A 19002-nucleotide genomic window follows, 5' to 3' on the forward strand; every position below is an offset into this window, starting at 1 on the left:
GGAAAAGGATAAAGTCCAACTCTGTATGGAGTCCAAAGGTCTGAGTTGTAGTTAAGACAGAGATAAAATAAAAAATGCATTGACAGTAGAGCACCAAGCCTTCTATCATCAGCGATGCATCCATTTTTTCAGGGCCAATAAACTTTAATGTGCTAGTGGAGTTGTATCCAAATCACATAAAGTGTCCTGCCATAAAACATGTAGAGTAGACTAAAATAGGGTTTACAGTTCAAAATATTATCCTATCACATAATTTTTCTCCACTTCCATTTTGACACGGGCTAAGTTGCTTACTGTGTTATGGTGCTTTAAATGTTACTGGTTCTGCTACAGAGGAAAAACACATCCTTACTACTTGCAAACGAATTATCCTAGTTTACCTAAACCAGGTTATGCTGATCACTTTAGGGCCCCCACAGGATTTCTCAGCAGGAAGGTGATGGGCCCTTTGCTATCTCCATCTGCCGTGGGAGGGTCTCAGTTACATGGGATGCTATCCCCAGCCCATGTAGGGAGAGAGCTGAGGTCTTGAGGAGTGGGTTTCTGCAGGATTATGCTGCTAGTGATGCCTTTCATCCCTGCACCTTGATACTGCTGGTTAGCAGTGCCATTTGTTCTGCTCCTCTCTTGTGCGTAGGGTACCCTAACATTAGTTTGGTGGAAGCTTAAGGGCCAAAGAGCTTCTTTGCATTTAAGGTCTCAGCTCTAAATAAATCGGTTTTTTTCTCTTTATTGCTATTTCCTGCTTATGGAAAGGGTTAAAACACTCTCTGAGTAGAGTCTCCTTCAGCTGTCCTCTCTGTGATATGCCTGGCAGAGCAGTGTCTAAGGAGAGGTGCTGGTGACCCCTGCTTGAGGATGAATGGGCATGTGAGGTTCCCAAGGCCAGAGTGTCCCTGCCAAAGCCGGGAGTGCTCTGGCAGCGCAGGCAGGGGCTGCCCTGTGGGTGCATGTGTCCCCAGAGGTTCTGGCTCCATATCAGGGTGTCTGACTCCTCTCTCCCTTTCTACTCAATCTGTATGGATGCTCAGTGGAGAGGAGTTTGGCTTTTCCCTGGGTTCAGGCACCTTCCAAGCAGTACTTTACCTCTGATGTTAAGAAAGCTATTTCTTCTGGCCACAACTAAAAACTTACAGATGTGACCAGAAGGTACCTTCTGCTTTAGCCACTAGGAATAAAAATAAAGGATGGTTTAAGATGCCATGCTTTTAAACTGCTTGTATGATATTTTTAATGCTAAATGGTAGATTTTTGACACCTTTGCTTAGTGATGCTGTAATCAGATGCCCTTCGTTGTTTGTTTTATCATTATTATTTAAATAAAGGACACACTCATCTTGTCTCTGCCTGCTGGAGACCTGCAGGTCTGAGCTGTGTCCTGCTAGAGAAATCCAGTTACCATTTTAATTTTCATTCCAAAATACAGATCTGACAGATATTCTTTGCACAGAATAGTGTCTGTAAATATTCTAGGTGTATTGGGGTTGTAAGATGGTGACCAGGATGTATATGTTGGCAGATGCTCTTTTTTAAGTATTTCACTGTAGTGAAACCAAGGCTGAAATCCAGCCTGTTTGGTTGTTTGTTTTTTGTTTGTTTTTTTTTTTTTTAAGATACCTATATGATTCTGTATCGTTTTAGAATATAAAAACAAGTTTTAAATTGTTTTCCCTGGGCACTGACAGGATTAGAACAGCAGTTTCAGAGGTGAAAGGCCTGTAATTAATATGGCATACCAATCAAATCCCATCAGTGAAACACATTTTGTTAATATTTGGTTTTTTACTATTAAACCATGTTATAAACATTTTAGCAGTTCACATCTGTCTCTCATAGAACAATTGTAATTGAAATTAAAATGCTTTTTTTCCAAGGTAATTATATTTTAGAAGCACACATTCTTGCTGGTGGACACATGAAGTTTTCAGCTGCATATCTCAGAGCACTGAAAACTCAGTTTAGCCACCAATAACAACAGTTTTGTATGTCTGTCACCTGCCAAAGGGAAACAAAATGTTACCCTGAAAATTCCTCTTCATCTTTACTGTTTTCTGCCTTTCATACATCCTGCCATCTGCCTCTTCCCTGCCTTTTCAGGCAGTTTCAGCCCATCTTTGCCCTGCCCAGTCCCTGATTCGGACTGACCTATCCATGCCCGTGGCAGACAGGATCATCTTCCCTTCCAGGAGCAGTGGGGTCCCAGGGTCAGCATATCTGTCCTCAGGTGATGGATCCAGAGATCTTTGGAACTAACAACAGTTTCTTCAGCAAGCAGTGGCTACTCTGGCAACAGAGATGCTTTAGGATTTCACAACAAAATATTAACACAGGACACAAAACATTTTTTTTGGCTAATTGAGCTTGAGAGTTCGAAGTCTTACAGGCTTCCCAACAGTCTTTCCCCATTTTAACAGCAGCGTTTTAATATCTTATCAATTTCTTCATATACCTTATTTTAATATATTTTACTAATTAACCACACCTTTTCTTAGCATCTATGATTGCAGCTACTTCTTCTCACACAAAACCAAGGAAAATAATCTCTAAAATAATATATATCTATCAGAAACAAAATTAGAAATATGGTGTACCATGTATGATGATAGCTTGAAAACAGCTAAGTGAGGTTTCCTGCTTTCCTTGTGCTCTGTTGTGAAATTCCTCCATGTGATAAAGGGACTCTGAACGTCTATGACCCCCTACTTCTATCACTTCACCAATTTCCACAGCCGAGGAGAGCAGGACGTGGGAGCCCCTTTAACGTGCCGTATTGGCCTCCTGAGTAATCTTATAACCTGTCATATAAAAACCGGTATAACAACACATCAACATACTCCGTCTTTCCCCGCTTTTATGAGCAATAGGGTTATTCCTTGATACCAGTAAAAATTAAGACCCAGGCGCTCGGGTGCTGTCGGTGTTTCAGAATCTGAGGTGTCCACTCCCGCAGATCCCGACTCTGCGGGCAGGAGCAGCCCGGGGGTCCGCACAGTCGGCCGGGGCTGCCAGGGGTCCCACACGGCCGGGAAGCGGCTCGGAGCCCGCAGACGGAGTGGGGAGAGGCCGACCCCCTCTTGCTTTTATTATTTCCCCTCTCTGAGCCGTGCTGAAGCGAAATGGGGGTCCTGAGTGGGGGCTGCGAGGGGGTGGGGGAGTGTGGCGGCGCTTGCCTGCGGTGGAGCTGGGCTTTCCCCCGGTGGAACAGCTCGGCTGCTCCAGTCCCTCCGCTGCGGCCAAAACCAGGACTGGAAATGTGGTTATCGATTAGTTTATATGACGGGCTTTTGGAGACTGTGTGGGTTTTTTGTTTGTTTGTGTCTTAAATCGGGCTTAAACAGTGCTACGGCTTGAACGGGAGTCGCGTCGAACTCTCGCTCCGTGTAGAACTGGCTGAACAAATCAGAATTTCTCCAATTAAGTTCGCTGCTTCAAAAGTATAAGACCATCAAGTGGGGGGCGGGTGAGTGGGATGGCAGGCTATCCCCCAAGCTTTCAGGTGACCGAGACTACAACCGAATGCATTCACGTCTGCAGGGATCCCATTGAAAACCAGACTTTGAAGTTCTCCGTCCACTGCTCCAATTACCTGCTTTATAGTCCCTTTCCACCCGGGTTCAAAGGGTTCCTCCAAATCTGGGGTAACTGCGCATGTTTCGATAAACGTTTATCGGATAACCAAACCGTTCTTGGGGAACATCTTTCCCCGTGTGTTAATCAAATATTGAACTACAGAAATATCCAGGGATATCTCTACCGGAAGAGCACACCCGAGGCTTGGGCTAGAAGCGGGCGACTCAGCTCCATTCCCCTCTGACTGATCTCCGATTTCCACGCGCGGAGGCACAAGATACCAAAACGTGCAACGGAGGCAAAACCGGACACCGCAACTCCAGCGAAAATGGTGCAGATCCCTCATTCTGACCAAAAAAAAAAAAAAAAAAAAAAAAAAGCTAAAATAATTAGGGGAGCAAATCTGTAGCGCGCGGAGGAGTGTCAAATGGGCTCATCTGTCATTGTCTAAATGAGGCTGAGGGTGAAAGTGTTTATTGTTGGTGATAACCTTTGAGCCCCGGGATCAGATTATTTCTTTAGGAAAACACCGTTAGAAGGGATTCTTCAACTCAATGCTAGAGCTGAGTTTATATAAACTTGCGTTCCGAGACAACTAGAAATAGTAAGCTTTGTGCTTATAAATATCGGGAGAAACATCCCCGCGTTCCCGCGCGCCTGCCGGTGTCCCGGCCGGGCCGCAGAGCGGGTGCGGCGGGCAAAGCCCCCGGTGCTGGCGCTCGGAGCCCTCCTGCCTCCCAGACCTCCCCGGGCCGCTCCAGGTCTCGTCTTGCCGGCACCCAGCGTGCCAGAGAGAAACGCAGACATGCCAGAGAAAGAGAGAGGACAAGAAGATGCTGCCAGAAAAGGCTGCAGCTTCGTGTGCATCTTCAGAGCGATCAGTTGGCACCAGGTGAGAACATGTCATGCTAGGGAATTACATCACGCACCCACTCTGCATTGACAAGCTGCCAGGCGTGTGTGTCCGGGAGCTGCAAAGCAGCAGCCTGTAAGCAGGATGGATCTGAGCCGAGCGAGGCAGGAGCGGCTCAGGGGCCGGGGGTTCTTGGTGGAGTGGGAGCCCGCCCAGACTCCCTCTTTTCGATATTCTCAGGGATTCTTTGGCGTTACTCCGCTTTCTGTGCGTCACGCACGCCTCGGCGTTTTGCCTCCCTCTCGTTATACCGCGTGTGCTCAGAGTTGCGAAGCAAATACTTCCACCCCTGCATTCTTTAATGACAGTGCAATAATCACTAATACAAACCAGAAAGGAGCGCTCCGCTCTTCCAGGCAGTGCTCAGATCAGCGAGGTTAGCAAATTATTTATTTGTGCGGTTTCTGCGATTTCCCCATTTTACGTGATCGTTTTCTGTTTACAAAGGCAGTTCGGGAGAGCCACAGCAGAAAAATCCCTTCAGATAATGTAACGCGACTACCTATCGGCTGCATTTTCTGCTATTAATGTATTTACATTAAAAAGCGATAGCGTCTCGCAGTCAAACCCCTCTGTTCCTTCTCGACAAACTCATTGTTTTTCGTGTCTCCCCTCAAGAAGCACCGGGCAGAGCAGCCGCGCCGGGGTGAGCGGGGCTCCTTTCTCCCCGCACCCTACGGGAACGAGCTCCAGCTGCGGGGGCGACCGGGGCTCCAGGGGCTGTAGGACCGCTTTGCCCTGGGGAGAGGGCTCCGCGCCGGCATCCCTCGCCCGCCGGGCCCCTCGGACTGGGCGCTTGCCCCCCTCGGCCTCCTGCCAGGACGGGACCAGCTGCGGCCCGGGCTCCCGTAGGAGAGGATGCCCCGGGGGGTCGAAGGGACCGGCCCGTCTCCCCGGGAGGGGGGGCCAGACAGGGCTCGCCGGCGGACCGGTGTCTGCGCGGTCCCCGCCAGTACTGGCTGCTTTCCACGGGCTGGGCCGTGACCCTGCCTCGTCCACGCAGTCGCACCGGCCCGCGGGACTCCGGGCGACTGGGAACGGTCTGCTGGGGAGAAGCATGACGCTCCGGGGGCCTCGGGGGCCGGCTCCGGAGCCACGCTGTCCGCGCGCTCCCCTCGCAAAGGGGAACGAAGCGCGGAGAGAGTCAAGGAAGGGCCGCGGGCACGGACGGGGACACTTGCGCCGCCGGCCGGGGCGGCCCCGGGAGCGCAGGATGGCGGAACCGCGAGGGGCCGAGGGGGCCGGTTTCGAGGGGCCCCGGCGATGTGGGGGAGGAAGGAGAGCGGCTTGGGGCGGCCGCCGTCTGCGCGCCTGTAGGCAAGGCGGAGGAAAGCGTTAATGGTAACGGAGAAGCTGTCCATCCCCAGGAGCAAACGATTTTTCGTTGTTGGATTTTGTTGTTTTCAGGTTTTTTTCTGAAAAACGATTTTTATTTAGTTTCCTCGATTAAATATATAGAAATGATCCTGCAGAGCGCCGGAAAAGCAGAGGAGAGGCTAGCTGACTCCTCTCCGACGGGAACGCGCTCCCGGCCCGGCGAGCGGCCCCGCCGCCCCCGGCAGCCGCACGAGAGCTCTCGCCGCCGCCCCGGCCCGAAGGCTGCAGCTCCGCTCGGCCCGGGCAGCTCTCCCGCACCGGGAGCCGGGGCTACTGCCGGGGGCGGTGGGATCCGCGAGTATCGGGTAGGACCGTGCTGTGCCGCGTCTCTCCCGCCGGTCCCCCCTGCCCGAAGAAAAAGGCCGAGGGCCCGGCCTAGGCCAGCCCAGAGGTCGGCGCTGGCCCGGTGTCCCCGCCCGGGCCGCCGCACGCACCTGCCAGTTCGCGGGAGAAAAAGCGGAAGGTTCGGGGTCGCCTCGTCCCTTCCCGTCCCTCTGATGCACCGCCCTGCTCACGCCTGTGCGGGATAGTCGGCTCTCCACGCGGGTCTCTGCGGTAGCGCGTCCCGCAGGCAGCGTCAGCCCCGGGACGAGCAGTGATGGGGCGCCGTCCGCGCCCCCGGGGCACCTGCCGTGTCACGGCGCGGGAGAGGCCACCGAGGCGAGCACGGCTTCGCCGCGCCGGCCCAGGCCGCTTCCCGGGAGCTGTGAGGCCCCACTAGGGAGGGGGTCCCGCAGGGACCGAGCAGGGGCGGGGGGGGGGGGGCGCGGCGCGGCGACCCCGCTGATGAAAGGCCGTGCTCGCAGGCGCTCTCCGCGCCGGCAGGTCCCCCTTGTCCCCCCCGCGGGTGCACATGTCAGAGTTCACAGACCTGGCTGCTGCCTTTACAACACTGAGCTGTAAAAGAGCGGATATTAAACCCGTATAATGGATCCAACTCCAAGGAGAGGTTAAATTTCCCAGTGAAACGAAGGTATTTGTCCTGAACTGGGTATAAGACCCCCCCAGCCCCTCGGGCTGGGAGACCCGCGGAGCCGTCAGAGTCTGACGGTAAACTCTGCCCCCCAGCCCTGCACCTGGGACCAGCTGCCGCGGGGACACATGTGTGCGCCACGCCGCTACCAGCGGGGCTCGGCCTGCCCCGGCCGCCCCGTCGAGTCCCGGCAGCGCCTGCCGCGCAGGGAACCCCAAGAGGGCGACTTAGCCTGGTGGGGCGGCGACCTGGTCGGGAACGAGAGGGCTCCGTTTTGGTCCCATCTGGACTCGGAGCCCGGAGTCTCGACACCGGCGGCCGCCACTGCTGTCCCGGGGCCGGGCGCGATGGCCGTTCCGCAGCGCGGCTGCGGCTGCTCTTTGCTCGGGACTGCGCTGGTAGCGCGGGCCGGGCTCGGGCTGAGCCAGGCGGCCAGGCAGCGGCAGAAGGGGCGGCCGGTATCGCAGCCAGCGCAGCCCACCCCGCGAGTACGGCTCTTTCGCGTTGTGCCCGGCGTCGGGAGAGCTGGTGGCCAGCGGCGAGAGGGAGGACAACGCGGAGCCGCGCCTGTCGCTGCGGGAGGGACCGGGCGGCCGAGCGGCCCCGATGGGACCTTGGTGCCGAGGCCCGTTCCGAGGGTCCCTCGTGGGGGTAAGGGGTTCGAGACCCCCAGTCGCTGAGGCCGCACGGTGAGGTGATCTGGCGGCAAATGGGGACGCGGAGCCCAGTCTGTCTGCCGCGCTGCCCTCAAAAATCTACTTAAGAAAGATGAAGGCGCATGCAAATGTGTGGCGCCTCCTTGCTTGTGCCTTTAATCATAGTAAATTGACTCTAGTTCCTCCAGGCCCCCCGAAAATGCACACAGCGCGCACCGCACCACAGCAGAGCTGGAACTCCCAGCGCGCCGCGCACTCACACGCGCACCCGCCGCCTTCCCCGGGGCTTTCTGGCTGCTCGGAGCGGCTCCGGCGCTCCGTGTGATCCAGCTTTCTCAGCAATTTTCTTACCCAAAAGCTGCCGTGAAGGGAACAGCGCGTCGAGATAGCATCAGGCTGCCTGTATCAAAGAGACCCTGCTTAATTAAAATACCCGCTCGGTGTTCGCCGCCTTCCGCGCGGCGCGGCTTCAGACCACGGTCTGCCGGTCCGCTCCCCCCAGGACGGCGCGGGGGTTCCCCGGCTCCCTGGGCGGGGGTCGGGCCCTTTGAAGGGCCGGGCTGGCACCGAGCGCCGCGGGCCCGGGGCGCAGACCCCGCCGGCTCCAGCCCACCCAGCACCGGCCGCGCCCCGCTTGGCACCGCCGCGGCCCCTGGCCCAGCCCCGGTCGGCCCGGTCCCCTGCTCCAGGCGGTTGCCGGGAGAGAACGGACCCTCCCCGGCCAGGGCGCAGCCAGTCCGGCGGACAGGCCGGTCCCCGGGGGGGCGATGCGAGGCGTGGGGAGGCTCCGCGTGGTTCACGGCAAGCGTGCGTTTGCGCTACTGAGCCACAGCCCGGTAATTTATTGTTATTGTTAATAGTAACTACACTTTGCAGCTCGCTTACATTTATTCTTCCGACGGAGGGAGAGCGGGCTGAATCAGTCATCGCCGAGCGCACCCGGTGGCGGCTCTTCCCGTGTAGGGGCCGCTCTGCCGAGGCTCCCGGCCGGCGAAGCCGGACGTTGTGGTTGCCCCGCGGCCGTCGGCGGGGAGGCACCTCGGGCGCCGCCAGGGGCTCGGGCTGCTGAGCCCTTCTGCGCAGCGCCCGGAACGACGGGGGAGATCCGCGGGTCGCCGACAGGGAGATTGCCCGAGGGGCACCGGTGGCCGCACCCGCGACAAGCTCAGCCGCGGTCCGCCGTGCAGCCGGGCCGATGCCCCCGCGCTTCCGGGGCAGCGATCCTTCGGCGTCGGCCGCTGTCGGGAGGTAAAGGCCGGGGCTTCGCAAGGCAGCGAGGCGCAGAGTCCAGCTGTGTGGGGAGAAATACAGGACACAGTGAGTCGGTACCCCCGAGGGTGCCCCGCCGCCGGGCTGCCGCAGACGGAGCTGGCGGCCGAGCAAGGCGAGGCGGGAAGTCGGTCCGCCCCTTCTAGGAACGGGCATCGCTGCCGACACCGGCGGGGCAGCACCGGGACGGCCAGTCCCGCCCGCCCCGAGCCGCTGCGCCGGCCGCTCGGCCCCGCGAACGCTTCTCTCTCCCCGGCTGACCCCGGCCCCGCCGCTGTGCCGCCGCGCGCCGGCAGGGGGCAGGCTGCGCCCAGCGCCCCGAGCGCCGGGTCGGGGTCAACCCAGCCGGGGGATTCGGCGGAGACGGACCCGGCCGGGCCCTGCGCGCTGCCGTTGCCGCCTTCCCCGGCCGGGGGGCACTCCCGCGCCCGCGGGTCTGGCAGCGCATCCCGTGGGGTCTCTACGGCTGCACCGCCCGCTGCGCACCAGCGCAGCACCCTGCGGAGCACCCCCCTAGGGCAGCCCCCGGGTCCACGCCCGCTGCAGACGGGGAGAGCGGGCGGTGCACGTCGATACGGCAGGGAGCCCGCCCGCCGGCAGCTGGGACGCAGAGAGCTCGGCTCGGGCGAGGGGATCCTCCGCTCTTGCTGCTGGGCGGCCCGGGGCCCCCGCACCAACAGCGAGCGGGTCGGTTCTGCCGTGCACACATCTGCGGACCCGGGCGGGGGGGTCTCGCCGCTCAGCCCCCGCAGCGCTCCCCGGAGCGCCTGGTGCACGTGGACTCTGCATTGAGCAGGACCGACGGACTAGAAGGGACCGGGCTCCTCGTCCCGACGGAGCGGCCCCGCCGCGGGAAGTGTCTGGGCGAGCCCAGCCGCGGAGGCTCCGCCGGCGGGCTCAGCCTCTGTTATTTATTCCGGTGCTTCATTCTTCCCTGCCTTGTTTAGGAAATGCAGAATTTGGACTGGCTGCATTTCTTGCTTAACTCTCGAAATTAAAACAAAACACCTCAAAACAAAAAGATTTGACTTGCAAATAAATAGAGTATTAGAACCAAGCCACGGGGAGGTGGGGTTGTGTTAGTCTTGGTTTGGTTCTATTTCTGTGATGGTTTTGTGCGTGGGTGTTTTAATTGTATTTTGTTTTTCGTTAAAAGCACTATATAAACCGAATATAACACCTCATCGAATTGTTCTCGGGGTAAGAGGCAGGGATAACAATTATCCAGTGCAGTGTTCGTACACACACACGGCAAGAAGCAACAAATCTTTGGTGTGATATTTGTGAGTAAAAAGCCCATGAACAAAGACTGAATTATTGCTGCGGGTGCGAGACTGGGAGGGTTCCCGTTCCGCTCTCGACTGTCCCACAGCGCAGCCTTGCTTCTTTTCCCTTCTTTTTTTCAATGCGAAGTTACAAAAACTGCTGCGGGAAAAGGGGCTCTAATTTTCCTCGCAATTGTAGAAGATAATTTGACGGAAGTGCTGTGTGATGGGGAACACTAAATCCTTATGCAAAAATAGGAAAGGAACATAAAAAATTAATGTGAGCGAGAAGCTTTTTCTTCACTGATTGAACTCTGAAATCGAAGCAGCTTTTATCTTGATCTCAAAATTAAATAATCATATATTATTTTTTCAGCATTAGCTATAAAGGTTTTCAGATTTGTACTGTCCAGAACAAAAACCAAATAAGCTCTATTACTGAAAACCCTTCCCAAAATATTTAACTAAAACATAATAACGAATTTCTTTCAGAGATGTTTCTATACGAAAACAGCATAAAAGGGCGGCTTTAGCTTAAGACCCAGAAAAAGAAGCATTAAGTAATTCAAGTTAACACTTGTCCTGCTTATTAAATATCAATATTTTCGGAGCATTGCAAAATAAACTCCCTTCGGCAGGGTCACAGCATATCACGGGTCACATTAAAAATCTCCGCACAGAATCCTTTCCGGATTTTTATTTCCTCAGATTTAGATTTTTAACGGTATCGGCAGAAAAACAAAAACGAAAGGAAAGCTCGAGATGTGGAAATTCAGGCGCTCTCCCTCTAGCACTGGGAGAGTGGTGGGTATCGCTTTTCTTATTTGTTTTGTTTCCTAAGACGGAATAAAAGAACGCAGCGTGTTCGAATGTGGCTGTTTCTGCACACGCACATTGTGTGCAAATACACGCACCGCGCACACCCGCGGCATCTCTCCGCGTTCCAACGCTTTAGCGATCAAACGCCCTAAAGGGCGGCACGGCCGAAGCTGCGAGGAGCGCGCGTGGGGCCGCTGCCGATCGCCCCTGGGCAGCCGCCGCGGGAAGGTCCCGCAGCCCCTAGGCAGCCGCTCAGCCTGGTCGCGGGGTCGCCGGACGCGCCCGCCGCTGCCCCGCCGAGCCCGCGGCCGCGCTGTCCCCGGGCAGCCCCCCCGTGACGGTGCGGAGCCGCCCGGCACGAAGGGCAGACGCGGCGCGACCCTGGCGCCCCGTCCCGCGTCCCCGCCGGCCGCCCCGAGGGCCGGTCTCTCCACCACCTGCCCGCGGCCCGGGAGGGACGCGCGCTGCTACCTACCCCGGGGCAGGGCCGGAGCCGGGAGCCGCCGTCGGACCGAGCGCGGAGCGGCCGCGGCCCTGCTCGCCGCGATCCTCGGCGGCCGCACTCGCTGTCCCTCGGCCCCGACCCGCAGTGCCGCTCGGCCGCCCCGGGATGCGCGAAGCCCGCCCGCCCCGGGCGCCGCAGCACTTCGGGGGCCGCGGGGGCCCGGCGGGGCCGGGGCACTATTTGACGTCGAGGAGACGGATCACCGCGGCGCAGCGATACGGCGCGCACCAATGGAGTTCAAATGTCAGCAAGTTTGAGGAGGGGTGAGGCGCCGGGGGGTGTGTTCCTCCGCCGCGGCCCCTGCTCTAAACGGCGCGGCTGCTCGGGCCGCCGCATGGCACATGGGCTGCGGAGCGCTGGGGAAGCCCCGCCGCCCCTCCCGGCCCCGCTCCGCCCGGCCCGGCCCCGGGAGGGCCCTCTGCGGAGGGCGTGGGGCTCCGGCGCTGCCGGCGAGCAGGTGACACCGCGGGTTGCCTTGCGCGGCATGTGCGCGCCCGCGTAGCGCGGACTGCCCCCATGGGCAGCGGCGCCAGCTCGTTCCTCTGCCCCCCGACTCTGGAAGCCCAGGCAGGAAACGCTCCTCATGTCTCCCAGATAAAAATAAAAGCGTCTCCCTCCTCCCGGCCGCGGAGCGTCCCCGCGCTCGGCCAGACGCGGGGCTGAACCGGCCCCGCCGCCCGCCCCATGGATATCGCAACAGGTCCCGAGTCCTTGGAAAGGTGCTTTACGCGGGGCCAGTCGGACTGCTCAAAGATGCTGGACGGTATTAAAATGGAAGACCACCCTCTGCGCTCGGGTCCGGCCACGCTAGGAGTGCTGCTGGGTGAGTTGCCGTTCGCTTCTCGGCTGCCCCAAGAGCCGGCCCCGCGCTCCGCTCGGTGCCCGGGGCTGCGGTCGATGCCCCGGGCTGCCCTCGGCGGGGCCGGGCCGGGCTGCGGCCGCCTTATCCCGCTCTGCCGGCGGGCGCCGAACTTTTCACAGAAGTTTGCGGGGTACGGGCTCCGTGGGACCGCCGAGCTCGCTGTCGCCGAGTTGCGGGACCAGGAGGGGGACTGCGTTGCCCGCCGACTGTCGCGGGGCTGGGAGCGGGGCTGGGGTCGAGTCGGGCCGGGGAAGCGGGACCGGGGCAGGCGCCTCACGCCGCTGTCTGCCGTTCGCAGGGTCGGACTGCCAGCACCAGGCTGTCTGCGAGGGCTGCCAGCGGCCCATCTCGGACCGGTTTCTGATGCGGGTGAACGAGTCCTCCTGGCACGAGGAATGCCTGCAGTGTGCGGCGTGTCAGCAAGCCCTCACCACCAGCTGCTACTTCCGGGACCGAAAGCTCTACTGCAAGCAGGACTACCAACAGTAAGAGCACAGAGCCCGGCGGAGCGGGGAGGCGCCGCGCCGGGGCCCGCGGCTGCATGGGGGGCGGCCCGGCCAGCGGGGTCCCCGCGGCGCGCTGGGGACGGGCGACCGCGGGCGAGACCGGAGAAGTTTTGAGCCGCAGCGCTGGTCCCGAGCAGGGACCTGCACCCGCCCGGGGCTCCGCAGCACTCGGGCCCGCCGCGGCCCAGGACCCTGCGGCGCCGTCGGAGCGGGCAGCGGCGGGGCGGCCCGTTGTGCCCGGCCCTGGCCCGCTCAGCTCGGCCCGCCGGGGCTGTCGCGGCCCGGGCAGCGCCGCGCTCGGAGCCGCCCCGCAGGGCCCTTCTGCCAGGGGTGAACCCTGTCCCGTCGCTGCCCCCAGCCCGGGAGCCCCGGGGAGCGACCCGCGGAGCGGCGCTGCCCGTGCCGCTGTGCGGCGACGGGGCCGGCGGTCGGAGCTCTCCTGCCGAAGCGGGGCTGCCGTCGGGTGCGGAGGATGCGCGGGCGGCCGCGGCGATGCCCGCGGGGCCCAGCCACACGGACTGGCGCCGGCCGAGCCTCCGCGGCCGGAGGAGGCCGGAGGAGCCCGGCGCTGGCTCCATCCCGTCCGTCCCGGGCGCTGCCCGCGCTTTATGTTATTTCGGCTTCATCCCCAAAGTCGGGCTTTGTCGGGAGTGACCCCCCACCGCGCCGCGTCCCTGCGCGGAGACGGAGCCCCTGCCCCGCGCCGGGTTTGTCCTCCCCTGCAGAAACCTACTTCATGCTTGTCACCGAAATTGAGGATCCCTTTTGTGCCGGGAGGGGGGGCGAACATGGGCACTTCAATCACTAGGACATAATATGGCTCTGCTAGAAGTCTGGCAACAAACAAAGAACAACAACTATTGGTTTGCATCAACTTTTGTCAGGCATTCAGCAGGCTTCCAAAAAGGCCTGAAGTGGCTTAGTGGCAACAATGTGCATTTCATAGCTACAGCATGAAAATCCATCTCCATGGAAACTGGTAGTAAATGCTAACATGACATGCTGAGTATAAATATTGTTAGGGTTATAACTCTTGTATAAATGGCCCAGATAAATGTCCCCCTGTTTAGGAATTACAACAAAACGTGTTATTTCATACTGCAGCCCTCACCAGCACGCTACCAGAGAGTCTGCCACGGGCTCGGGAGCTTCACATGAAAATAACCCGGAGCTGCCTCCGCTGGGATCCTGCCCGCGGGGCCGGGGCTGCAGCCGGAGCTGCATTTTCTCATACCCCGTGTAGGGAGCATGTCCCCGGTCTTTGTCTTTTACTGCTAAGTGAAATAAAACACTCCGTGGAAGCTTTAGTTGTAGATCAATGAAACTTCTGCCTCTGTAGGTAGTACTACCACAGATATTTTTATTACTTAGGAAAGAACTTAGTGTAGTCTTTAGGCTACCTGTAAAAGCATTATTTGGCAATGTAAGTATTTACTTTAATTACAAGCAAATGTATCCTCTAAGTCCCAACTTTAGTTTCTGTAAAATAAAGGATAACACTTCATGACTTAAAAAGTGAGATTGTAGACTATTGCTTTGTTAAAAACAAAAATACTTTTTTGACTGAGAATAGAAATGTCACCGGTTCAAAAATTTCTGTTTTATCAAAGGTGTCCAATTGTATAGGGGGGAAGTGGAGTAACCAGGCTGACGAGCAATAAAAAGATATCAACATGTTATCCTTTGTTGAATTCCAGCACCTAGTGTGACATTACATGGTGCCCTGCTGTGTGTGCCCCTAAGGACTGACAGCAGCAGCAGCCCTGGGACGGGGGGGACGACACGGTAAATCAAAATTTGTTTTCTCTGAAATTTTATTAGCCCCAAAGAGCAAACATGTGAAACTGTGCTGACATTGTGTGCTTTCACTGTCTTGCTGCCTTTTAGGCTTCTTGGAGAAAGACTATTTCATGATAGCTACAGGATAAAAATAGTTGTGCGTACATGCAAGCAATTCTCATGGGCTGTGTGATGCAGATGATCAGTTTTATCAGTAAGAGTGTGGAGGGAGGAGAGAAGCCACGAGCAAGTTGTGCAAGTCACCTCCAGAGTGCTGGTACAGCCGTCGTCCTGTGCTGTAACATCCTGGGATGTGAAATGCCTACGTGCTAAGGGAGCTCTGGAGCAATGAGATGGAACCATATTGGTACAGAGAGAGACCAGGATCAGTAAAATCAGATGCTTTTTATCCTGAGTCCCGCTTACAGATCTCTGGGGGGGAAATAAATAAATAAATAAAAAGATTACTTAAATATCTTAGTTACTGAAATTTGCTTTAAATAGATTTTTCTGTACATAGTAATGTAATTTAAAGGTCAGATTTCTCCAGAACTCCCAGGACTATAATCAAGTGCTGTGTGTATATCTTTGGAACACTGGTGTCTCGTCTTTCTAATGAAAGCAAGCTTCTGATGGGTCAGATATCAGACCTTAAACCTTTCACTGGGTCAGGAATGATTATTGCCCATCCTTGGATGAGGGCATTTCACATTAGGGGGAAGGGTGAAAACATTTTTTTCTTTTTTTTAAATAAAAATGTTAACTGTTTGAAGCTACCCCTATGCTTGGAATGTAGGAATAAATCCTGGGGGAGATGGATTAGTGGCCCAAGCACAGTGTGAAGTAGTCAGAGGTGCCTGATAAGTGTAATTTATCAAAAAAATATCATCAGTGCATCAGTGGGATTAGCATCTAAGCTGTACATGTATTTTGGACTCTTTTTATAAAGGCGATTTAACAAATTTTTGCACAAGTACATCTTGATCTTTGATTTAATGCTTTTACTTACTTTGCTGAAATGTAAGATTTTGAGGATCACAGGTACATTGGATTGCAAGGTTTTTAAGAGGAAACAATTAATAGTACAGTAGCACCAGGGACGCTGGCTCTCACAAGCCCAAGTCAAACAGAATCTCTTTTATTTTAATGAGAGCTTTGCTCAGATTGCAGGATTGTTACACATTTTGAGCCTTACACTTAATTATTCTTTTTCTTTAAAGTAAGTTTTCTTTCTGACAAACAGAAGCCTTCAGAATCAATGTTTATCAAAAATAGGAGGTTTGCGGTAGTTACATCCCGGTTCTTTGCTTAAATATATTTATTTATGTACCCCTCATAACAGTGCTTCCTGTTACAAAACATTAATAATTATAAACATTACATTTCATTCCCATTTGTTTGGGTTTTTTTGTTTTGTTATTGTGCTTTTCTGGATTGTTTTTATCTCACTACTCAGTGTTATGTAACAATTTGCCCTAGTTATTGCTGATATTAAAAATTCTGTGCTATGTTTCAGGTTACATATTTAATAGAAAGATTTCTAGAAAGATCTCTATTCCTATTCTAGCTTTGAAAATAAAGGCTGTAAAAGAGGTCATTTATTCAAGGTATAGGACAGCAGCAAGCACACTTGCTATTTCGTAATTTTTAATTCGTGTAAGTTTTGCTTAGGAGGGAAGAGAGAAATATTTACCTTTTTGTTACAGTCTTCAAAATCTGTCAGGCATTGTTTTAGCATTGCTACTGGATGCTGCTGAAAAAGACTTAGTGTCTATTTCTGGTATGTCTTTATATTGTTGTTCGTTTCGGAGTCCTTTCTTGTTGGTGACTGGGCTTATTTTTTACATACAATCAGCACGGGGCAGCAAGTACCTCGCAGGAAGGAAGGAAAATGCTGCACGGCCTCGTTGCTGCGCTCCCCCGATCTGGGAAATTCTTTCACAGGAGTGTAATTCTGAGCTGACGTTTCCCAGTGCAGTTGCATTTTATATTCAAAATAAGACAAAAGCTTCCTATTAGTAAGTGTCTCTTATTGTTGTGAATGTTATTTTTCTTGCAGTGCAGGCTGTGCTGTGGTGAGCAGAGGCTGTGCCTGTGGGCAGGACAGAGCTCCCAGGCTCTGCTGCATGCAGGGTGGGCAAGAACTGGTTGCTAACAGGAAAATTTTAAACTTATTTTCAGTTTTGCCTTTTTTTTTTTTTTTTCCTTTTAATTTTTTTTCTTTTTCACTGAGAAGCACCCACCATGTCATTAGATTCATGAGTGCAGTCTTGCATGGTCTGAGCTGGGTAAATGGTGTGGAGCAGTGGTGTCCCCTCCCTGGCGCGGGCCCCTCGCATGGGGCTGGCACTGGCCCTTGTGCCTGTGCCACTAGGGAACTGCAGAATACCTGATTGACGCTTAAGAGATGAGGAGTAGCCCAAGCACATGCCCAGGACATGGAGTCATGATTAAAGTTACGTCATTCCCTAAAAATGCTTTCAAAAATCACTGAAATACTCTGGCATTTTGCTGCAAATCCAACAGGCCCAGCGCTGCTGGCCACACCGGCCCGATTAAACGTTTTCCGCAGGATCAGCCTTTCGTAGCACCTCAAAGCAGCTCCCAAAGCAGCAGTGCTGAGGAAATGGGGCTGCTATTCCTGCTGGTGACATCAGCAGGGCTGCGGGATGGGGCAGTGCCCCCGGGATGGGGCAGAGCCCCCAAGGTCCCCTCATGCCAGCAGGAACAGTCTCGGCAGCGCTGGGGGCGGCTGCAGGCAGAGCATGGCCAGGGCTGCCCAGGAGTTAGGCTGAGAAATGCTCGCGGGGGTCTGGGCTGGGAGGGTTTGGGGAGACATTTTGATTTTCTGCTACAGTCACGGTAACCTTATCGAGCAGAATAATTGCAGTGGTGATCTGTGATTTGCACTAATCCACGGTAGAAAGTGATAGGATCTTCTTGCAATGTAGGCGATATTCAATTAGGTTAATAAGAAGATAATTTATAATACTTGACTGCTCACCTAAGAAAAAATACCTAATAAATATGAAATACACTGCAAAAATTTCTTTACTGAAATATGGAACAAGCAGGAACATTTTGTATTCTGTTTAGAAATCATGTCTTATTTTTTGGCCTAAAATTTTGAGCCACTTCAGAGGCTTATATCACACTTTTTCAACTATCAATAATATATTTTGATAAAATAGCTGGATTAGAGTGTCTCTTCCTAGGCTAATTATGTCGTTAGTGTATTTCATGGTAAATATATACCCCTCTCACTTGCTTCTGCCGTGGAGCAACCTATAAAGCACGGTGTGTCTTAAAATGCTCATTACTCTGGTGCACTTGAAAGGTGGATGCATATTTAGTAACAAGTATAGGCCGATTAATTTAGTCACATATTTGGGAAACAAAAGGAATATACGCTTCATAACTGCTGCGACTTTTATTTTTCATTGCAGACCAAGTTTGAATTTATACTAAATCTGCTACTTCTTGTTGTAACAGGAATTTATTTAATTTTATTTAATGTCTCCTTCTCTTGGAATGAGGAGTGTAGCAGATACAGTAGATGATGGGCTGAGATGCTGAGCTCCCGGCACACGGGGTGCGTGGGGCAGCCGGAGGTTCCCGTGCTGAGGGTCGGGGCCCTCCCGGGGTGCGGTGAAGCCCTCCTGGAAGCCCCACGCTGGGGCGCAGGGGCTGTGCTCGGGGCACCCCCTATCCACTGCTGACCTCCTCAGTGGGGCACCTGGGAGGAAGGAGAGGGACTAGTAAAATACTTCATTTTCCTTATCATTGCTTGGCCAAGAGCAGGCGAGTATATTTTCTGTCTGTTTGCTTTGCACGGTGCTCCTTGCACTGGTTGGTTTTTCTGGCACTGTAGGGACAACATGGTCTGTAAATACGACAGTAATATGTCATGATAATATTAGAAGGGGATTTTCTGCTGCTTGGGCTGGCTTGGACCATACCTCAAGTTGCATAAAATTCAAATTCACAAAAAGGCTGTGAATTTTAAACCACAGTGAGGTGGAAAAAGACCGTTACAGTAACCTCTGCAAAGAGTGTTCTAGGCCAAACAACATACTTGCAGAAAAAAACAGAAATAAATGCTTCTCTTTGCCTACAATTTTTTTGCCCATATGATATGTCATGTTATTGCTCAAGTGAGGTAAGAAAGCAAGCAAGTAAATAAATAGAACTGTGAAGTGAATTGTACAGTAATCCCCAGTAAAGGTAAACAAACCCGGGTATTGCTCTTGGATGGTTCAGTGTGGTAGAAAGGTTTTTTTGGCATGATTTGGGGATGATTGCATTACTCAAGAGGCAAAGATTGACTCATAATGAAATGACAGTTTCTTGTTCATTACAAAATATAAAAACTCTGCATTTGTTCTGAAACAAAGAATAAGGTTGGTTTTAAGTAACAAAGTGAAGTGAACCTTGGCAGCTAAGTCTCTAGCAGCCAAATAATGAAATTAGAGGAGAGACTTTGGATTTAGATGGGTGCAACTAAGAAC

At 54.4% G+C, this 19002-nt stretch overlaps 1 protein-coding gene across 1 annotated transcript in view; it reads left to right on the forward strand.

Annotated features, from left to right (window-relative positions):
• The first annotated feature begins 11681 nt into the window (after window positions 1–11681).
• Window positions 11682–19002, forward strand: part of LMX1B (LIM homeobox transcription factor 1 beta) — an 88419-nt gene continuing 81098 nt past the window's right edge. Inside the window, exons 1-2 of the mRNA XM_051636901.1 lie at window positions 11682–12170; window positions 12508–12694. Of these exons, the coding sequence (XP_051492861.1) occupies window positions 12032–12170; window positions 12508–12694 (326 nt within the window). The 5' untranslated portion in view covers window positions 11682–12031. The remainder of the gene's footprint in view (window positions 12171–12507; window positions 12695–19002) is intronic.

This window comes from Apus apus, chromosome 19 (assembly GCF_020740795.1).
Source record: "Apus apus isolate bApuApu2 chromosome 19, bApuApu2.pri.cur, whole genome shotgun sequence".
Taxonomy (NCBI): Eukaryota; Metazoa; Chordata; class Aves; order Apodiformes; family Apodidae; genus Apus; species Apus apus.